Source organism: Moschus berezovskii, chromosome 21 (assembly GCF_049115385.1).
Source record: "Moschus berezovskii isolate FMDL1 chromosome 21, NW_MosBer_1.0, whole genome shotgun sequence".
Taxonomy (NCBI): Eukaryota; Metazoa; Chordata; class Mammalia; order Artiodactyla; family Moschidae; genus Moschus; species Moschus berezovskii.
In genome coordinates, this window is record NC_142480.1 from 53,578,396 (window position 1) to 53,600,346 (window position 21,951).

At 41.6% G+C, this 21,951-nt stretch overlaps 1 protein-coding gene across 9 annotated transcripts in view; it reads right to left on the reverse strand.

Annotated features, from left to right (window-relative positions):
* The window catches only part of AKAP13 (A-kinase anchoring protein 13), a 315,522-nt gene that overhangs the window by 76,996 nt on the left and 216,575 nt on the right, over positions 1–21,951 (reverse strand). For 7 of the 9 annotated variants that reach the window (XM_055417745.2, XM_088829674.1, XM_055417749.2 and 4 more), the window contains 4 exons: positions 15,966–16,041; positions 9,986–10,122; positions 3,501–3,871; positions 1,278–1,331 (listed from right to left, as the gene is read on the reverse strand). In XM_055417745.2, the coding sequence (XP_055273720.2) occupies positions 1,278–1,331; positions 3,501–3,871; positions 9,986–10,122; positions 15,966–16,041 (638 nt within the window). The remainder of the gene's footprint in view (positions 1–1,277; positions 1,332–3,500; positions 3,872–9,985; positions 10,123–15,965; positions 16,042–21,951) is intronic. The other 2 variants (XM_088829675.1, XM_088829676.1) reach the window with 1 other exon arrangement.

The following is a 21,951-nucleotide window of genomic DNA, read 5'->3' on the forward strand; positions in this document are numbered from 1 at the left end:
ATACTTGCTGAAATGTTTCTATTTTAGCAGCTAAGGCTTAACACAAAATTTGAAATTATAACTCCTGTTCTTCATACAAACATACGACAAAGGGTGAAACCATCACTGCGGTGGCTGTGACGGCTGTGTCTGCATGATAACCTAGGCTGCATCCAGCAATGGCTCATCTTCCAGGGTTACCCAGGGCATGCTTTTAATAACTCCATATTGAAGGGTTTAAAGAAGAGTCAAATAAATCTCTAAAGGTTTTAGATACTTCTACTGAAAAAGGCCTTTAATAACTTGTTCTCCTGGAGACAAACGTAACCAGGCTTATGATTATCTGAGATTCATGACAACACTGTGCTTGAGCTCAACTGTGTACCTAAAATCTGAAATTAAAGGAAACACCCACTTAAAAAGACCAGTGGGGCAACAAAGATCATTATCCACCCACTTCCTAAAGACAGCCTCAGCTAATAATTTAAAATATCTCTTTACAAGTATCTCCTAATATGAGACACTAACCAGAATCAAACCATCGCTTTCAGATTTCTAAATTTTTTTCCAAAAATTGGAAAAGTCATGAATGACTCCTGTAAAGGAAATGTACTGATAAAACAAAAACTCAGCATTTGAAAAAATTAAAGCAAATCAGTACTTCTCTACTAAAAATGACTTTTCAGCTGATAAATCACTACAATTCTTAGCTTCAAAATTTTATGTGACCAAAAATCAGTGTGGGATTGAAGACTGAGAGGAGCCCTGACAAATGAGGACCATATCAACAGTGGACGGCAGACCCCCACATGGCCGAGGAAGCAAGGCTTTCATCACGTAACTGAAGAATGCGCTGAAAATAGTTTAGGGCCTGGTACATGAGCACACTTCTATTTTTGGTTCTTCCTCTCCCCCTTTTCTTGGGAAAGAAAGGAAAAGTACTCCCCAGGGTCCATTACCTATGCACAACAGACACTTCTTAGACTCCTCCTTAGATAAAGTTGGGGAGACCCTATTATCAAAGTGATCTGAACACCAAAAAAAAAAAACAAGATGGAAAAAATATTTAACTTTTTTTTAAAATAAAAGTAGAACAGGAAAAAACTTCAAACTCGAGAAACCATGCCATACAGGGGGGACATTAGCAATGAATAAGTACCTGTATTTTATTTGTCTGAAGCAGACAGGACTTATTTAAAATTAGACTGTTTAATCGTGGATGAAGCAGAATGAGATGCTTGTTAGTAAAATAAGCTCAGAGGCAAACAGTTAGTCCATCAAGTTAGTGAACTCTGTACCTTCTCCTATGAATGGGAGGTCTCCTGACAACATCCCCAAGAACTCGCATTGAACTGAAAATGAACGGTGGGAGAGGTCAGTGTTCAGGTGAAACACAATGGATACAAACGCATGAAACATACAAACATCACAGGAGGGAGACACTCACCAAAGAGAAATGGTTTGGGAGTAAGGGAATGAAAGAACGTGGAACAGGGAAAACATCATCACCAAAAAGGCCTGATACCCTGTGAGAAGGGCTACTTTAACTCCTTGGAGCATGGAGGGAACAATCAGGTGACCAGGAATGAGGTTTATTAAATTATAAAAGCAAAATGACTCTTTTAAAAGGCCATCCAAGAATAACTTTAACAGGGTTTCCTCAAAGACTTTAAAATTCAGGTAATTCTCTACGCAGGCAATGCTGTAAGAATTAGTTAAACTGATGAAAATGACCCCTAACTCCCATTCCACTATCTCCAGAGGTACTAGGACAGTGGTACCAGGCAACTCTGAATGATAACTGCAAATAGGAGAGTCATGATATTATACAGGCTGAAAATACAAGCAATTTAGGTGATACGGTTCTAACTGTAGCTCTATCCTAAAATCACCGTGTAATCTTGGGCAAATCTTTTAATCTGAGCTTCAATTTCCTCACTGGAGCGACATGATGCATACCGTCACATCTAGCTAGGAAATTAAAGTCATGGCAAAGGCATCCATCGTGGTTTACAAAGGAAAACAGATTCCATATAAAAGGCATCCTCCTTTCTCAATGCTGCTGTCATCTAGCACACATGTATCCCGTCAAGCAGATTCTGTTCCCTCAGGAAGGGAATTCTGCCTGTAGGGATCATTTCCCCATCCTTATTTTCCCATATGAATGCTTAAAAAAAAGAAAGAGAGAAATTACAGTTTGAACAAAGTTGGGAAGGAAAGCATTACAAACTGCTTTTTACATAAGCTAGGATTTCAACTACATAAAAACTGCCCATTAGATAGAGCAACTGCTTATGTTATTTTTAAGGTTTGCATCCTGAACTGTATCCCAGAAAAATGGAGTTGTAGAAAGACTGCTTGACCAGGAGACTGGAAACCTGGATTCCACTGACACTGGGTAAATAGTTTAAACTACCTACGTAGTCTCACCTGCAAAAATGGGGACAATCCCACCTGACTCATGAAGAGGATGGGAAAATTACACGAGAAAATGTGTTACTAAAGGAATCTGAAAAGGGTGGCAAATCAGCTACTATGAAGGTAGGTCTTCATTCACTTTGGGGCCTCTAGAACCTAGGAATGCCTGCTGTGCTTAATACATGTTGGCTGAATAAAAAAATACATGAGTGAATGAATGTAATCAGATTACATGTACTTACAGCTATGAAATCTGAGCCAAAATATTAGGAGGTCAAGGAATTTTTAAAAAACAAACAAGCCAGTAACCGCTTCAGGTGAACTGTTTATATCAGTTGTTTTACAACAGCTGTCAGCCTCCTCCCTGGCTGTTTGTCCTCATCTAGAAAGTAGCCTTGGAGTAGGCATCCTGGCACCTGTTCTTTAAAGTTAAAACTTAAATCCATCTAGGCAGCCAATGGTTAGAAACCAAATCCACATTTTCATATGGCCTGCTTGGCAAACTGAAAGTATGACACTGAGTGACACAAGAGACCCCTAAACTGAATGAACGTGGAAAATGTAACAATTTAATAATAATTATGATCTCTTTAACAGTTCCGTGTTGGTAATTTAGACTTTATCAAAACTTTCTACACTAGAAACAGATGGCAAATCCTATGAAGCACTGTGAAAACACTTGTGCTGAGACTGCAGGATTTCAAGTTTATTTCTTAATTCAAAATTGACATGAAATTATTCCCTTCAAATTTTCTAACCTCTCAATTTTATCAACAAATCTGGCCTAAACAAACGTTACACCAGTGTTTAACTCACTATGTGACTTACGTATTTCACTGTAATCTTTACTCTTACAAATACTCTGAAAGGCAGGTGTTTTACAGATGAGAGAATTAAAGCTCAGAAGGGTCAAGTAACTTGCCCAAGGTTATCCACGTAGTAAGTTTCAGAGCCGGAGTTGGCACACAGATTTCCCTGATTCCCATAGGAAAGTCTATATTCTTTCTTCTATACCATGGTGTCTCCTGAAAACTTTCACTAACGGTAACACCAAACCAAAAGCAAGCAGACACGGAGACGAGAAGAACGGCCTGCCGCCTCACCTCCGGTGGTTCATCTCTGCGTCGCTGGCTGCGTTCTTCCCGGGGCCCCAGCTGTGCCTCCGGAAAGGGGACAGAGAGCGCATGGAGCTCCGCAGCACAGAGCAGCTCGCGGGCACCTCGGTGATGCTGTCCATCTCCTCCTCCTCCATCTCACCTGAGCCAGCGGGCTCGCTCTCGCTCTCTCGACCCTCAGCTCCCACCCCATGGCTGTAGAAGCCGTTGAGACACTGCGGGTCTCTGGACCTGTTCAAATTGGAAATGTGGGGGAGGGACACATCACTGCCGTGAGACGAGTGTCGGTCCAGGGACGCCGTGTCATCGGTGGAGGAACTGGATCCAGTGATATCGCAGGCCAACTGTTCCTCCTCGGGCTGCAGTGGAGAGAAAGCACGTATGGTCGGAAACAGCAGGACCAAGAGGCCTCGCTACTCTCCACCGAGTCGGTGCCTTTACAGGGGGCAGGGCAGGCAACATCACAGCTGGCTTCAAACAGCTTTCTTTCTTAAAACACAATCACAGACGGATTCAAACAGCTCCAGTACGGTCCAGGTTCATACTCTTTTTACCCTTTTACTAGAGGTGCAAAATGGGAAATATATTGTCTTCCCTTTCTTGCAGAGGAAAAGATCTAATTCCTGTTAGTTATTTCCAGTCAATACTATCAACTGAAATGAAAGGAACCTATGTCTCTGAGGTTTCTGATGTATGAAAACTCTAAATTCATACCATGTAAATTTGTTTTTTACAAGCCTTAACTAAAAACAAGGTAGTGTGCTTGGCTACGACAGTGATATACTGAAGTTTCTATTCAAAAAGCAAGTCTATTTTCAGTGGTGTTTTCAGAAATGCAGAACAGCTTATGATCCCACCTCAGGTCTGCCACAAATGTCCAAATTCTGGGCCAAAAATACCTAAACGCAAGAAATGTATCCCCCTTTTTTCCTTCAACTGACTACTGGCTGAGTTCTATCAAGCCAAACTGTACCTAAAATAATCAGTCCTCTGCAGTCTTCGATAAAGTGATGGTGTTCTTTCCCTGGCCAACTCTAGAGCCTACCAGGAATTGTGTCATTCTGATCCAACACAATGACAACCTCTACCTGCTGAAAAGCACCAAAACACACCATGTGACGGGTGAGGGAAAGGTGAGCATTGTGGCTCAAAACACAGGAGATAAGTCAAGTGTCTACAAGGTGCATGCTCACCCTCTCAGCTACACAGGAGGGCACCGTGCTGTCTTCGTATCTTTCTTGTGCGTTCTTATGCGATAGGGAGCAGGAAACAGAAAAAGACATTGTGATTCCCCCCCCAACCCACTTCTTCACAGTATTTCCCTAATTTGGCAATCTATTTAGTTTTCATTAGGAGTAAAGAAACTTACAGTTCTTCAAAGAGATTTTAAAAATTATAAAAACTCATGAGCCCTTTTAGTATTGAAACAGAAAATAACTCCTATACTATAGAGGCTGACTCTTTCAAGTCTTAACAAAACACTGAAAGCACTCTACCTTCTCAAATCAATCTTTATACCCTTGGGGCTGAATCTCACCAGCTCATATGAGGTTTTTCTTTCTTCTCTCTAGCATCCAGCTTCCCAGCTTAACTGCTCTTCAAACAATCAGTGAGGGATGAGACTGAGGGAGATGCTAGGGGCTGGAGAGTTAGAACTCTGAGGCCCAGACTGTCTCCTGGGCTCCCCCAAGTACAGCAGAGACAAGATCTGAACACAAGCTGATTTCAACTTTTAAAAACGCCCTGTTGTATTATTATCTTCATCACTTAAAAAACAAAAACAAAAAGACCCTGTAAGAAATAAGATCTCAACGTCTGTATCAGAATTCCTCAGTGTTCCTTTTACTGGGCCACACTGGGTCATATATTTTTATTTTACTATAAAATAAAACTATACTGAGTAGATTCTAAAATAGGGTAAGTTTTGGTTTAAAATAAAATTGTCGGTGACTCCTTTCAAGTTAGTGAGGAGTCATCTGGGCATCCTACAGTTTCTATTCCTGGGGCCACTCTCCATTGAGAGGAAGAATATAAACGGTTGTGAACAGCAACTTCAGAAGACACTTTTAGGATGTCTTAGCTTTTTCACTGGACTGGGTTGAAGAGTGTCCTCAAATTCACATCATTCTCAGAATGTGACCTTATTTGGTTGGGTCTTTGCAAATGTTGTTCGTTAAGATGAGGTCATACTTCACATGAGAATACTTCCTGAATCCCAAAGGAGTAGTATCCTTGTAAGAAGAGAAAGCAGGGGCAGGGCTGAGCTGACACACTGACCCAAGCACACTTAGGTTTTGCTTTGCAAAGAGTCAGACATGACTGAGCGACTGAACTGAACTGAAGGCCAAATAGATTAGGGAAAATGAAATTACAAAATAATTACATAAAGTTAATGTAAATTACAAAATAATTACATAAGTTAATGTAAACATCTAAAATAAATGATGTTTATAAAAAGCTTGAGAGAATCTATTTCTTAAACATATGTGCAGTATAACTATTACGTAAGTTTGAATGGTAATTATGTACTACATACTCATCACTGTGAGGCTTTTACTAAGAGATTTAGATGTATGATTTCTTTTAATACTCACAAATGTTTGATTTAGTAGCTATTCTTATTTGCATCTGATGAGAAACCTGAAGCTTAGTGAGGTTACATAATAAACTCAAGTTTCTGAGGGACAGACTCTTTTTTTCTTTGTCTATTTCCTTTCTTCTCCAAGCTCTCCAGATGATTCTAGCTTCAGCTAGGATTCATATACCTAAAATATATGATTTTTATTTGTCAACTATAACTCAATAAAGTTGGGAGCAAAATCACTGAATGGTACCCTCAAGACCATGTACTTCATTTTATGTAAATATTATAAAAAAATTCTTATAAACAAATACTGAGTTCTAAGTATTGAGAAGTATAGTGTATTGATTTCTATAACTTTGAAGTGTATTAAAGAAATCAGATGATCTAATGGAAAGAATGAGGGACAGATGCATAATTATGTAACGAAGCAAATAATAAAAGGTTAATTGTAGAATCTAGGTGGTGGGTACTCACTGCAGAATTCTTCCTACTTTTCTGTTTCAAAATTTTAAAAGTAGAGTATTGGGGGGAAAAAAAAATGCCTGATTGGCTTTCTTAACCAGAGGTACACCATGCAGGTATGATACAGATATGCATATGGAGAGGTGCAAACACTATACACACTCATATATATAGAATATATAGAAATGTAGAAATAGCTATGCACTTTGTATCTTATTACTACACCTAAAGGAATCACCCTTAACACTACCAAAATACTAGTCCTTTAATTTTCATTCATTTATTCAAATACTTATAAATTATTATCTGTTATAGCACACTCAAGTACTTGGCCATGTGCCTTGAAAATAAAAGCATATATTTTAAATGCCTAGTATGTGCCAATCACTTAATCCATTTATGCGCTATACTGATGGCAAGCAGCAGCCCCACTTCACAGTTTTGAAATTATAATCATTTCAACACTTGTGCCTGAAGAGTTTACAGGTTTTCTAATCTGGATGTTGTAAATATATTTAGTTTTATCTGAAAGTTTAAAAAATATAAGGTAAATTTTTGGCTTGATGATTAAGTACTTGAGAGCAATTGACAGCATATGAAATAAAGGATTTTCCTTTAAGAGCTAGCATGTTGGTGAAGTCACTGCTTTTTGTTAATCAATTGTGGGCAGTATCTTATGATTTCGGAAAAAAAAGAAAACAAGGTGTAAGGGCTTTATCTTTGGGAAAAAGAGGCAGCAATTATTAGTATAATTCTGTGGACTTCAATTATCCTTTTGGGTAACAGTGGCCCAGATCATGTATTTTACAACCACATTTTCTTTCTTAGCTAAGGCCAGAAAGAACCCTAGCATTTCTTTTCACTTTAAAAGCAAAAATTAAATTTTTATGCTACTGCTCTATGGAAAAGCCTCAGGAACCAGCAAATATCCATCAGAAAAAAACATGAAGCTCGCAACACTCACCAAGGAGTCATATTTGCCAGGAGGCCGGCATGCCAAGTGGAAACATGAGGTTAAGGTGGAAAGTTCTGACAAACACTGTGAGCTGATGTTAAAGAGCCCTCTGTAAGGCTAAAGTCACACAAGTGGCTGCAGGAAGTGACCTGACACACCACTCATGGTTCACAGAAAAAGATGGTGCAATGCCTTGCCTACAGATTAGTCTTTAGAGAAGGGAGCGTGGGAGGGCTGGAGCCTGCAAAGAAACTCCGGGAGGGTCTGATGCTTCACAGCAAATGCTGTGTGGATGACCACAGGGGAAGGCCTTTAAGGAAGCAGCTGATGGCCCGTCTGCCACCACTGCCATGCTTCTGTATAAAGCACTGGTTACTAAAACAGGTGCTTGGAGACTGAGAGCAAAATCAACGAGTGGATTTCAGAGTTGGGCCTAGCAACACATCTCAGTTTTGTCACTGACTAGTGAGTAATGTTGAGTCAACCTCTTTACCAACCAGAGCCTGTTTCCTCAGGGGTATAATGAGGATAAAACCACCCACCTTGCAGGGCCGCTGGGAGCATGAAATGAGATCACCTATGTAAAAAAATTCTGCTCAGCGCCTCACATAAAGTAAGCACCTTGGAAACATTAGCCTGTCTGTCTCCTTTCCCGCTCACGTGTAAACCCTTGGTTTTGTGAATGTCAGAGAAAACGTAGTTGCAAAACCTTTCCTGGTCACCAACCGCAGTGGCAGGGTGGAGACACTAAGAGGAGGGACCCTCCGAACCTCAGCCGCGGCCACCGGACATTCTCGTGTGAGCGTGAAGCGGGGAGAGCATCTCCGCTGTTTCTAGGCTTCCTGAGGAACCCCAGCACAGAATGCTGGCCAAAGTTTAGTCAGGGATATGCTTCAACTTTTAAAATGCCATCTGTGCTGTCCTCCTGGAGAAAACTCCTAAAATCGAGCGCTGGCCATTTTTTATGAACAAAACCTAAATGGTTTTGGCAGATTGGAATAATTAAGTAACATATAGTCAATTCTAATTCTCCTCAGATAGGAAAATCATTCAACTTAGAGACGGCAACATTCAGGGCAAGCTGGCATGCACCTAGGAGGTTCAAGCAAGTGTGTTTCTTCGTGGAGGAAACTTTACAACTGGTGAAAAAGTTTTTTACTGAGAAAACTGTCACACGTATGTAAATGTTGAACAAATCCTCACATGTCCAGGGCCCAGTGTGAGTGACTACCAATGACTCCATTTTAAGGCCGGCATTAGGAGATGATGGCCAATGCCGTCTGAGACAGGCACCTAGAGAGCAGCACTCCCCTTGGGGAGAAGCGGACACTTAGGAGTCCGTACACTGCAAACCCCAAAATCACACTGGAAACCACCTAAATTCTGTTGGTTAAGAAAAGAGAGATCGTATTGATGTTCTTCTCTGTAAATAACTTCAGAGAAGGACATCTCTGCCAAGTTAGTGGACTTTTCTACTTTACTTTTCCCCCTTCTACGAGGAATGACAATAGGAATGCTGAAGTCCCTGAAGTCCCCGAGTCTTTCCAAGGCCCCCTGGAAGGGAAGGAACACAAGGAAAAGCAAAGAGGCCAAGGGTGAGGGGAAGCCCAGCGGACACGAGAGCCGCTGAGCAGAAGGCAGGGAAAGCGCAGGTATGCTCAGAGAGGCTTAAAAGCATTCCGGACCAGAGTCCCAGAAGGCCTCTGGCGTAGCTTTAGACCCAGCACCATCAGCCTCCCTTGGGACCTGATGAGCCACTGACCCAAGCTCCCGCCGCTTCTCTCACAAGCTCCCGCACCCTCACAGGGGCGTCGGCACAGCCGCTGTGTGTCTGACCCTCCCCAGCTCTCTGTTAAGACAACCCCCTGCAGCAGGTTAGCAATACCGTGCGCTGACCCGGCTATGGGAAAGGCCTCTATTCCTGGGAGACAAAACTGACCCTGCTGCAACTAGACACAAACCTAAGTTAAGAGAGCATGTTTTGGAGCCTCAGATACTATGAAAACGTGAAGTGACTCGTGTGGATGGGTTTGGCTTTCTACCAGGGAGAAAGCTGGATTCCTGAGCAGAGGTCTAGAAAGTTCCAATTAAGCAGGCAATGAGGAGAACTGACCTCACCAAGCTCAGCCATGAGTTTCAGGCCTAAACACATTAAGCAGCCAGGACTCTGTAGTGAGCTTAATACATGACGTCTTACAGTCTGTCCTGTGGTCCTTCCTGCCCCCTGAGAAGTTGTCACTGTCATCTGACTTCTAATTCACTTGAAAGGAACGTCCATTTCTTTAGGTCTCAATGTGAGCTTCACAACCTGCATGGAACCAGCCATGATTCTATAGAAAAGAAAGTAGTCAAAGCCTCTTTCTAAGGCCCGGCCACCTGGAGCTTCATTCTCCAAAAGGGAGCCTTTACAAGTCACTGAGATCATGTAAGAGATGAAGGCTAGCTGGAGTCGCACACTGAGGCCGACGGTACCTTGGAGAAGACAATGCTGTCCACATCTTCACCGGGCGAGTGAAAAAGGTCAGAATCGCTCCCAGATTCTCTTTTAAGGACACCTGGTTTTGAGGAACACTCTCGGCCCAGTCCAACATCCAGGAAGCTGTCACATTCTGTAAAAGAAAATCATTCAACCACTGCTTTAAAAAAAAAAAATCGGTTTCTTTTCATTCCAGCCATCAGCCTTTTAAATCAATAAACTACCCAATCTCCTTCCCTTCCTATATTTTTCTCAAAAAAATTAATTTATTTAATTGGAGGCTAATTACAATATTGTAGTGGTTTTGGCATACATTGACATGAATTAGCCATGGGTTTACAGGTGTTTTCCATCCTGAACCCCCCTCCCACCTCCCTCTCTATCCCATCCCTCAGGGTCATCCCAGTGCACCAACCCTGAGCACCCTGCCTCATGCACCGAACCTGGACTGGCGATCTATTTCACATATGATAATATACATGTTTCAGTTAAGAAGCTGTAAAGGACTCAAATTTAGTAGCTTTCAATTCTCTGTTGATAACCTGAGTCTGACATATAAATCAAGGGCACAAAAATGGAAAAATAAAACAGTGATGTAGAACTGTAATGACACCTATGCATTTAAACATACATCTTTTCCTCTTGGTAGTTAAGAGAATTTATTTCTTTTGCTACCAAAATCTGAAGTTCTTCGTTAGGGAACTATGTGATAGGGTTTGTGGGCAATTTCTGTTTTGAGACTTAAGTTCTTTCTGGAAACTTGTTACTTTATCAAAATACTAAGATGAAAGACAAACAGGAAGCATAACTAATAAGCATACCAGTGTATTAAACGTACAGATTTTATTATGCAATAACTGAAATATAACTGTTTGTCCTAGATAGATCTGATATTGAATGAATAATGTGATGAAGAAAAATACATAATCTAGAATCTGTTTTCAGTTCAACAACTAGGATATGAACTCTGGGGAATCACACAGAGGGGGACCTTAACAGAAATATTGTACTGGTACCTCAAAGAATTCTACAGGCTTGGTATATCTAAATTAGCTCAGTATTTAACTCATTCTCTCCCTTTGTAACCAAAAGGGACACGTGGTCTGGTAACAACAGAAATTAAGACATTGGTACATAGTGATACCAAGAAAGATATCAACCTCCTTCAGAAGGTTTGAAAGGTGAAGCGATTCCATTCTAGTTGGCATGATGCATGACTTGGAAAACACATGGAAGTTTATCAAATCTTCGGGTGCTACTAAGTGATAAGGGACAGAGTAGACAACCTGCTGCCCAGCAGTTCAAGAGAACTCTACCTGGAGGTTTTGCTTGAAAGGAAATTCAAGAGGAGTTGACAACATGAGGTGAGGGCAAAACAGAAGACACTAACGGCTTCAGGCCCTATTCACAAAGCACAAGCGCAACAGACAGTGCACCCCAGTCCAACATGGGCACGGTCTCGGGTGCCACCAGCGCTGCACCTCCACGGCGGTGTCTGTTCCTAAACAAATCAAACCGCAACACTGAGAAACCTGGCAATGAGGTCACGAGGGTAGAAATACCCGAGATACATTCAGGCTGCAGAGGAGCTTGAAGAAAATGTGTCTGAGGACGGCTGAAGGCTTGCCCAGTGAAACCAGAGCTTCACTATAACTAGGCTTCCGGGCCACAGGCTCACAGACTCCTGAAGTCATCAGGGTCATTCACTAGAAAGGCTGGAGCAATGAACGCGTGCCTGTGGCAAGAGGTCTCGAAAAAATTGTCTACACAGAAGAGGGAGTGGAGGCTGGACGAGATGATGCTAGTGTCCCTTTTAATTCTTAGAGTCTATGCTTAGACAGTGTGCTTTGTCAGTGGCACAGCGGTAAAGAATTTGCCTGCCAATGCAGGAGATGCAGCTTCAATCCCTGGGTCGGGAAGATGCCCTGGAGAATAGAGTGGCAACCCACTCCAGTATTCTTGCCTGGAGAAGTCCATGGACAGAGGAAGCTGTCAGGCTACAGCCCGTGGAGTTGCAAAGAGGCAGATACAACTGAGCATGCATGCACATCACACACATGCTTAGACGGTAACTGTGTGTACACGTCTGTGTTCAGAGACGAGAACAGAAAGGTTTTATCTACATTAACCAATAAATGATCATTAATAAATTATTAGCCCTGGATTCATGTTGATGTTTGACAGAAAACAACAAAATTCTGTAAAGCAATTATCCTTCAATTAAAAAATAAATTTATTAAAAGAAATTATCAGCCCTGGATTAACCAGGAATCTAAGACAAGGTCAAAAAGGCACTGCACTGATACAGGTCATGAATTACTTGTCAACAAAATTACCTTTTCTCTTAGTGAAGCATTTGACTGGGGACTGGGGATTATCCAAATAAAGAGCTGTTTCATGTTTGTGTGTGAGAGGGTAGGGGGCAGTTTACAATCTTGGGGTAGAAATGAATATAGTAAGGGGCAATTTCAACATAGAAGTATTAATACATAAATCATGCCACAGGAATTGAGGCTGGCTTACAGATCTGAAAATGTTTCTGTTTAAAGTAAAAAAGTAGTCCATTTCAATAGTCCAAACTGTTTCTGTGTGTGTTAGTTCAACAGGAATAGCCCTGCTTTTAAAAGCCTGGAAATCACAGGTATTCTAGAGTTTTGGGTGTTTTTCCCCCTCACAGATAGAGTATGTACTAACTTAGGTGGAGTCGGTGGCTGTGATTTTTCTACTTGCTCCCTCCACCCCCCACCATCCCGGCTTTCCCCACTTGGAAAAATAAAAAACTCCACTCTGTGGCTGAGGGGAAAACAGAGGGGGAGGGGGCTGCCCAAGAGCAGAAAGGGCTGTCACAGCAACTACGCTGAGCTGCTCGCTGTCCAGCTGGCAGGCAAACAGACCACGTCCAAGTTCCAGACTGGAAAACGCAGCGGTTCAAGACATTCTAACGGAAAGGATCCAAACTCAGTCCTGGGAGGACACCTCACCCAGGGAACGAAACCGAGTCTGGGATGGGATACCACGCTGGCTGTCGAGCTGGGGCGGAGGGAAGAGCATGAAAACAAGGAAAAAGGGAGAGGAGAGGACCCGAAGGCGTTATGACACCCCCACAGATGGGAGTGCGGGGACCCTCATCTCACATATGCTGGCAGGTTTTCAAAATGAATGGAATCTTTCTTCCTAATCCACAAGGTGGAGCATAAGGAAGGTATACACAGGAACAACCTTCACTGGGTTTAGATAAGAGCGACTACTAAGAGACCCCAGGCAAGAAGTCATGACCTCTAAGACTCAGTCTCCTCACCAATGAAATAGGATAGTGTGTCCCTCCCTAAAATAGCTGTAGTGATGGTGAGAAGGAATTTACACACTTAGTAACGGAAGTCTGCGCCTCGGCACACAGCAGGCATAATATGATACACATACCGAATGGGGTTAACACTACATTAACCTATAACGTGTGATCTGACACGTGTCAGGTAAGGACAGGACACTTTGCAGTGGGTCAGTCCTATTTTGTGACCCATTTATAAATCTGTCTCTTACTTTTGCGTTCTGAGCCACCAGCTTTTTAAAAGCAAGCAAAATGTAATGTGCACTTTCAAAGTGCTTATCGAGTCACTTGGGCTTAAATTTTACATATGCAAACAAATTACAGTTGGGGAAGGGTAGGAAAACTTATCAGCAGCCCAATCACTGGGCTTTGCTGAACCATGTTAACCGTAATCAATGTGCCTTTATTTCTGCTTAAACAAGTGTGCATTTATCCTGGACTGAAACTGCAATACTTTGGCCACCTCATGCGACGAGTTGACTCACTGGAAAAGACTCTGAGGCTGGGAAAGGTTGGGGGCGGGAGGAGAAGGGGACGACGGAGAATGAGATGGCTGGATGGCATCACCGACTCTGTGGACATGAGTTTGAGTGTACTCCAGGAGTTGGTGATGGACAGGGAGGCCTGGCGTGCTGTAATTCATGGGGTCGTGGAGAGTCGGACACGACTGAGCGACTGAACTGAACTGAACTGAAGATTATACAAGTGAAAAAAAGTGCAAGTGTTAGTCGCTCAGTCATGTCCCACTGTTTGAAACCCCATGGACTCTAGCCCACCAGGCTCCTCTGTCCATGGAATTCTCCAGGCAAGAATACTGGAGTGGGTTGCCATTTCCTCCTCCAGGGGATCTTCCTGACCCAGGGATCGAATGCAGGTGCCCCACACTGTGGGCAGATTCTTTACCGTCTGAGACTCTAGGGAAGCCTGAGGAGTATACAAAGTGATGTTAAATTTAAAGGTTATTACCTTACTTAGTCTAACACTATTGTTCTCTTGAGCTGCATTTAAAAGCGAAAGAAACCTGCATGATTCAACGTATCCAGAATTCACAAGAAACTAGGCCTACAATCATAATCTCAGGCCTCAAGTTCAGCAGCATAATTCAGGATTTTGTTAAACTGAGGTTTAAAAAGATTCCAAAGAATCAAAGTCTTTCGGGGGGCTGGGGTATGGAGAAAGTCAATGATATTTAAGACTATGTCCTGGGGAAAATGCTCAGGGTTTCAAATTCACCTCTTTAAAAGAGTAAAAATAAACTGTGGCATGTGGAAAACCTTCCTGTGAATATTCTGTGAGGCAACCTCTGCAGGGCAGACAACTTCACGGCTTGAGTGGTTGAGAGTAATTACACTTCTAGAAAAAAGCCCCTAACAGCTAAGGAACTAAAACAGAGTGAGCAGTATTCTTTCAAGTAGAAGATTCTAGGGGATCAGACGGAGAATGGGTCAGTTACATCTGTGAACAGGGTCAACCTTACAATAACTGGAGACCCTAAACACAACAACCGCATAATAATATTCTTTAACTTCTGTATGAGAGAAAAATAGAAAAGAAAAAAAAAAAAACTCTTCTCATATTTGTTTCCAACACTTTCTTTGGAGCAAAGTCAGAGGGTTGAGAATCAGCAGGAAACTTCTCTTTAGGAAGAGGATTTGAACCATCTTGTTCTTAAATTTCCTCCTACTGCCATACATCCACAGCTAAACTGTTTCTAAAAAGACCAGCAAATAAGAACTCGGTAATTTTTAAAGCAAGTCAGGAAAAACTGAAAAGCTTAACAGAGGTTTTGTTGGGTAAAGCAGACTCAAGAGCCCAAAATGCAAATTACCAGCTGCAAGAACAGGCATAGGGTACATGAGTTACTCACCAGTCATTTGGACTCTTCCCTTAAGGAAAGCCAGTAGGCTTCAGGGATGGAAGACAATAGAGCACAGACATTAGGAACAAACCTTGCATCACAGTGAATTAGTGGCACAACTTGGGTAAGAAGTCAGGACTCCTAACAACCACAAAACACGTACTGCGTCATTAACCACCAAGGTCTTCAGGGCCTTTTACCCTCATCTAATGTCACTAATACCTCGTGGGTACTTAAGGAAAGCCTCAACTGCTGACAGTATTTCCAAAGATTACGATTCTCACTCTAGACTACACAGCAGAGGAATCAAAGGCTCTTTTAGAGATCTGATGCTCAGACTACACCTCAGCCTAATTAAATTGGGTAGGACCCAGACACAAGTATATTTTTAAAGCTCCCCAGGTAATTTCAATGCACAGCCAAAATCAAGAGACCTGGGATTAGTCCTTAATAACCTATATTTATAGTTTTACCATATTAAGAAACCATTATCACATGTACATATATGCACAGCACACATGCCTTCACAGATGAATTAATCAACCAAAAAGCCACCTGTGGAAACTTACTACTAAAATGAAATTTAGGTAATTACACATTCATTTTCAGCTGTGAGATAGATAAAAGGCCTAGAAACCCAAATCACATAACACTCTTCTCACTTATCCCACTAATGTTCATGAAGGACAGATCTCCAACATTCTGCATCAGAGTGGGATGGTGGCTCTGGAAGAGGGACTTTTGGAAGCAGTTATTAAAGCAAACTGGAAGATGGAGAACCCCCGCTTACCTGGGCTCTGAGTGGGAGCCAGAAGAGATGCTGTGTCAGGGCATGGCTCAATGGTACACCAGTTTTCTCGGTTTATCTGAAGGGAAAGAGAGACTGAGTAAGAGTCAGGCATAAAAAAGCAAAACGGAAAAAGACACGCAAAGAGGGAAACCATGGTGCGGCCAAGGGTAAATAAAGGAAAAAGTTAACAGGTAAAATGGATCAAATGTTGAAATACGTATCTCATATCCTGGTTTGCAAGTCAGAAAAAAAATGCAAAAATAATTCCTGTTTATTCAAGGATTACTATACGTTGGGTATCAGGTTAAGAATTCTACACACATTTTATTTAATCCCCACACTAGCTCGAAGAAGTCTGTATTATTTCTCTTGCCAAAGAATAACTAGGCTTGGAGGACCTACATTTGTCAATTTCTGATCTTCGGTGAGAAGATGCTAAACTATATGGGTAAGAAAGAACAACAGGTTTCCTAAACATGCTAAGTGAGATAAGGCAGAGCCACGGGGCATTCTGCCAAATTACAACTGTCTGACGAAGACCAAACGCAAGAAATTAAACTACTTGCAAATAAACTATGCAAACCTAGAGCCACAGGAAACAAACACGAAATCATTGACTCGTTTCAGCTCTTTTCCCAGCAGAGACGAATGGAGGCTGGGACCAGGGGCCATCATCACTGTTTCAACTCTTGGTGTGTTACAGAATGATGCCAAAAATTTGAAAGTGGAATGGAAAAGAATATTCAGCAGGTTCCCTGGGATTATGCAAAGTATTCCCTTTCAAAATGCAATTTGAGTGTGTATAAGGAAGAAACCTCAAATTCAGTAACCTTAACAAACCCAATCCCCATCTTTCAAAGAATGGAAACAGCAAAGTTTGCTTAAAAAACAAAACAGAACCTTTCATTTAGAGAAGGATCTTCTGACTGTGCACTGCACCAACTCTGTGAACTCATTTGAAATGAGCCAAACTTCACTTCCAGTGAAGTAAGTTTCTCTGTCAACAGGAAAGGCAAGGGTCCATAGTAACTGTACTTTTGCTCCATGAACATAGCAACAAATTTTAAACAGATAACAGAAAATTTAAAAGCAGACCCTTTAACAACAGTGAAGAACGCTGAGCAGCTCTGAATTACCATGACATTGCTCTCTCCCAGTCCATGACCTCCAACACCTCTCCGGTCAACATCTGAGGAAATTCTTTTAAAACTCTTGATCCGAGAATGTTATCATCACCTTTTCAGACATTACTCTATGGCCAATGAGTAGACAGAATTTTCTTCACTGTCAATACTTGAGGGACGAACTGACTTCCCTTTTCATGTCATTTTAGGCATTTGTGTGTTATAGAAAATGAGTTATGCATTTTGCAGAATAACATATAAATATATAAATAATACAAAAATAATGTATTATTTAACAAAAAAGTTAGCAGACTATTATTTAATATACAGTAAATACTGAAAGAAGGAAAGTAAAAATGAAATCAAATCCCTTTTGGAATGCACGGATTCTTGAATACTAGCAACAAGAACATACTAGCGACGGGAGACAGCTCCTCGAGGACCCCTGTGAGTGCGAAGTGAGCAAAGGACACTGCCTGTGCTTTCATTTCAGGTGGTCTTATTAAGAGTATCTCCATACCACACAGCCCCAGGAGACACAGATACTGTTTCTTTCTGTGCGAAGACAGGCGTGTGAAGTCAGAACAAAAGTCAGGCAGGCTTACTGCACACAGTAAAAACTCAGGGGTCCCACGGCTGGGGTTCCTCAGCTGTAACACAGCATCTCGCCGGGCCCCTTGTGTTGCCCCCGTGGGAGCAGGGCAGCAAGCAGCACCAACAAGAAGCTGATGCTCAGGGTGCTTTTTGACTTCAGACAGCAGCCATGAAACTGTCAGGTTGACTTGGTAGCTTGCAAGTAGGGTGAAATCTCAGACCCCATCACAGTTTGGACAATTCAGTTCAGTTGACAATTAGTATATATTAAATAGTATTGATATACTTAAAGGTAGCAGCGGCCAAAATTCTCCTGATGACACCTATGTGGTGAAAAGCTATAATCTGATCCAATGCTTCATCGAGTGGTTGTGCCTGAGTGATCATAAAGAGACAACTAATATCCACTCTAACTTTTCTATAGGTTCCTGAATCTTCTTTAATGACTATTAATCGGCTATACCCCAATACAAAATGTCTTTGGTGTTAAAAAAAAAAAATTAAAACTTAAAGAATGAAACCAACACTGGAACATTATTAATTAACTCCAGACTTTGGATTTCATTCCTTTTTCCACTAATGTTCTTTACTGTTCCAGGATCCAATCCAGGATCAGCTAGTTCAGTTCAATCGCTCAGTTGTGTCCTACTCTTTTCGACCCTGTGAACTGCAGCATGCCAGGCCCCCTTGTCCATCACCAACTCCCGGAGCTTACTCAAACTCATGGCCACTGAGTTGATGATGCCATCCAACCATCTCATCCTCTGTTGTCCCCTTCTCCTCCCGCCTTCAATCTTTCCCAGCATTAGGGTCTTTTTCAATGAGTCAGTTCTTTGCATCAGGTGGCCAAAGAACTGGAGTTCCAGCTTCAGCATCAGTCCTTCCAATATATTCAGGACTGATCTCCTTTAGGATTGACTGGTTGGACCCCCTTTCAGTCCAAGGGACTCTAAAGAGTCTTCTCCCACACCACAGTTCAAAAGCATCAATTCTTCGGTGCTCAGCTTTCTTTATAGTCCAAGTCTCACATCCAACATGACTACTGGAAAAACCATAGCCTTGTCTAGACAGACCTTTGTTGGCAAAGTAATGTCTCTGCTCTTTAATATGCTGTCTAGGTTGGTCATAGCTTTTCTTCCAAGGAGCAAGCATCTTAACTTCAGGGTTGCAGTCACCATCTGCAGTAATTTTGGAGCCCCCAAAAAATAAAGTGTCTCACCGTTTCAATTGTTTCCCCATCTATTTGCCATGAAGTGATAGGACCGGATGCCGTGATCTTTGTTTTCTGAATATTAAGTTTTAAGCCAACTTTTCACTCTCCTCTTTCATTAAGAGGCTCTTCAGTTCTTCTTCACTTTCTGCCATAAGGGTGGTGTCATCTGCATATCTGAGGTTATTGATATTTCTCCTGGCACTCTTGATTCCAGCTTGTGCTTCTTCCAGCCCGGCATTTTGCATGATGTACTCTGCATTAAGTTAAATAAGCAGGGTGACAACATACAGCCTTGACGTACTCCTTTCCCTATTTGGAACCAGTCTGTTGTTCCATGTCCAGTTCTAACTATTGCTTCTTGACCTGCGTACAGATTTCTCAGGAGGCAGATCAGGCGGTCTGGTATTCCCATCACTTAAAGAATTTTCCACAGTTTGATGTCATCCACACAGTCAAAGGCTTTGGCATGGTCAATAAAGCAGAAGTAGATGTTTTTCTGGAACTCTTTTTTGATGATCCAATGGATGTTAGCAATCCAGCATATCACATTACATTTTTTGTGTGTGTATGTGCAATTTTGCATTTTAAGACCTTTATTGAAATATATGACAAAGGTTTGTACAGTCAAAGCTATGGTTTTTCTAGTAGTTATGTACAGATGTGAGAGTTGGGCCACAAAAAAGGCTAAGCATGAAAGAATTGATGCTTTCCAGTTGTGGTGCTGAAGAAGACTAGAAAGTCCTTTGGACAACAAGGAGATCAAACCAGTCAATCCTAAAAGAAATAAACCCTGAATATTCATCAGAGGGACAGGTGCTGAAGCTCCAGTACTTTGGCCACCTGATGCAAAGAGTCTACTCACTGGAAAAGACCCTATTGCTGGGAAAGATTGAAGGCAGGAGAAGCGGGTGACAGAGGATGAGATTGCAAGATAGCATCACTGACTAAATGGACAAGAGTTTTAGCAGACTCTGGAAGATAGATGTGCTGTTGTCCACGGGGCTGCAGAGAGTCAGACAGGACTGAGCAACAGCAACAAATTGAAACATAACTCATATAGTCGAAGACGCATCTATTTAACTGTCTGTTAAACAGCCTATCCCGGAGAAGGAAATGGCAAGCCACTCCAGTACTCTTGCCTAGAAAATGGCATGGAGAGAGGAGCCTGGTAGGCTGCAGTCCATGGGGTTGCTACTAGTCGGACACGACTGAGCGACTTCACTTTCACTTTTCACTTTCACACATTGGAGAAGGAAATGGCAACCCACTCCAGTGTTCTTACCTGGAGAATCCCAGGGACGGCGGAGCCTGGTCGGCTGCCGTCTATGGGGTCGCACAGAGCTGGACACGACTGAAACGACTTAGCAGCAGCAGCAGCAGTAGCAAACAGCCTATCCAGTGGTCCAGTGTCTTAACACAGCTGTGAAACCATGGCCACTATCTAATTTTAGAAGACTTCCATGGCACAAAAAAGACATATTGCATCCATCAGTAGTCACACCCGACCCCAAACCCTCCCCTCCCAGCTCCAGGTAACCATTAATCTGTGTTCTGTCTCGATGTATTTGCCTACTCTGGACATTTTGCATAAATGGAATCATACATTTTGATGTCTTTGGTTACTGGCTTCTTGCACTTAGCTTTCAAGGTTCATCTGTGTTTTAGCGTTTTATCAGTACTGTACTCTACTGCCTAATAATCAACAACACTGTATGGATATGCCCACACTTTTTTTATTCTTCAGCTGATAGACATGTGGGCTGCTTTCACTCTCTGGCTGTTATGAATATCCATATACGAGCATTGGACATGTTTCACTTGAGCATACACCGACGGGTGGAACAGCTATGTCAAGTGATGATAACTTTGCCTTTAATAAAGTCTGAGGGTTTTCCAGACTTTTCCAGAGTGGCTGTGCCACTTGACATTCCTACCACCAATGTCTGAGTGTTCTAATTTCTCCACACCGTTGCCAACACCTGCCACTGCTCTTACCTGTTTAGATGTATCCAACTTGGCAGGTGTGAATGGTATCTCATGTGAGTATATGAGATACACTTTCAACTCTTCATTTTTAAAAATATATATATTTTATCAAAGTACAGTGGCCTTCCAATGTTTCAGGTGCACAGCATGGTGATTCAGTTATACACATACACATGTATTATTTTTGAAATTATTTCCCATTATAGGTTATTGCAAGATACTGACTGTAGTTCCCTGTGCCATACAGTAAACCTCTGTTGCTGGTTGCATTTTTTTAAAATCAGAAATCTAGCATTCTATTCATACTAAGTAGAAACAAAATGTCATAAATTTTTTTAGTAGGCAAAAATTCATGTTTTCAAAAAATATATATATTATTTTTATATATGTATACAACAGTTTTTCTACTAAGCTTGATAGAGGCTTGAGAAAAAAAATTTAAAAAAAAGAGATGGAGAAACTGGAAGACAAACTAAATGAAATCAGAGCACTGAATATGAAATAGAAAAAGTGAAACAAACTAGATAAAAGTAAACAAAAGATGATCCTGTAGTTCAGCTGGTTTTAAACATGACTGTTCACTGGAAACATACTTCCAACTTTTCTTTTAAAATGGAAAGTATTTTTTAATCTATTGATTACTTTCTAGGAAAAGGAAGACTATGAAGACATAATGCTAAACACCCTCAGATTTGTTTCTTTCATTAAATAAAAAAGCACTAAATATCCTCAATGTACCAAAACATTTGTGTCAAGCCTTAAAAGCAGTAGCAGTAAAAGAACCGGGTCCTCTAAGAACTCAGTGGGTGTGAGAGAGACGTGAAAAAATTAAGTAAAGAACTCTTCCACAGCATTCTGCACACATTAGACACTGAAACGAGTGTGGATAAAGTACCCTGTGATCAACAGAAATGGGAATCAGACTGAACGAGACACGCTAACGCCAAACTATCCCTGAAATTGTTTATACATTTCTGCCCAGGACACAAGTGTAACACACAGAAGCACTGGGCCAGATAACAACTCCTCTCTTTCACTTGACACAAGCATTACTGCACAATACATGTGG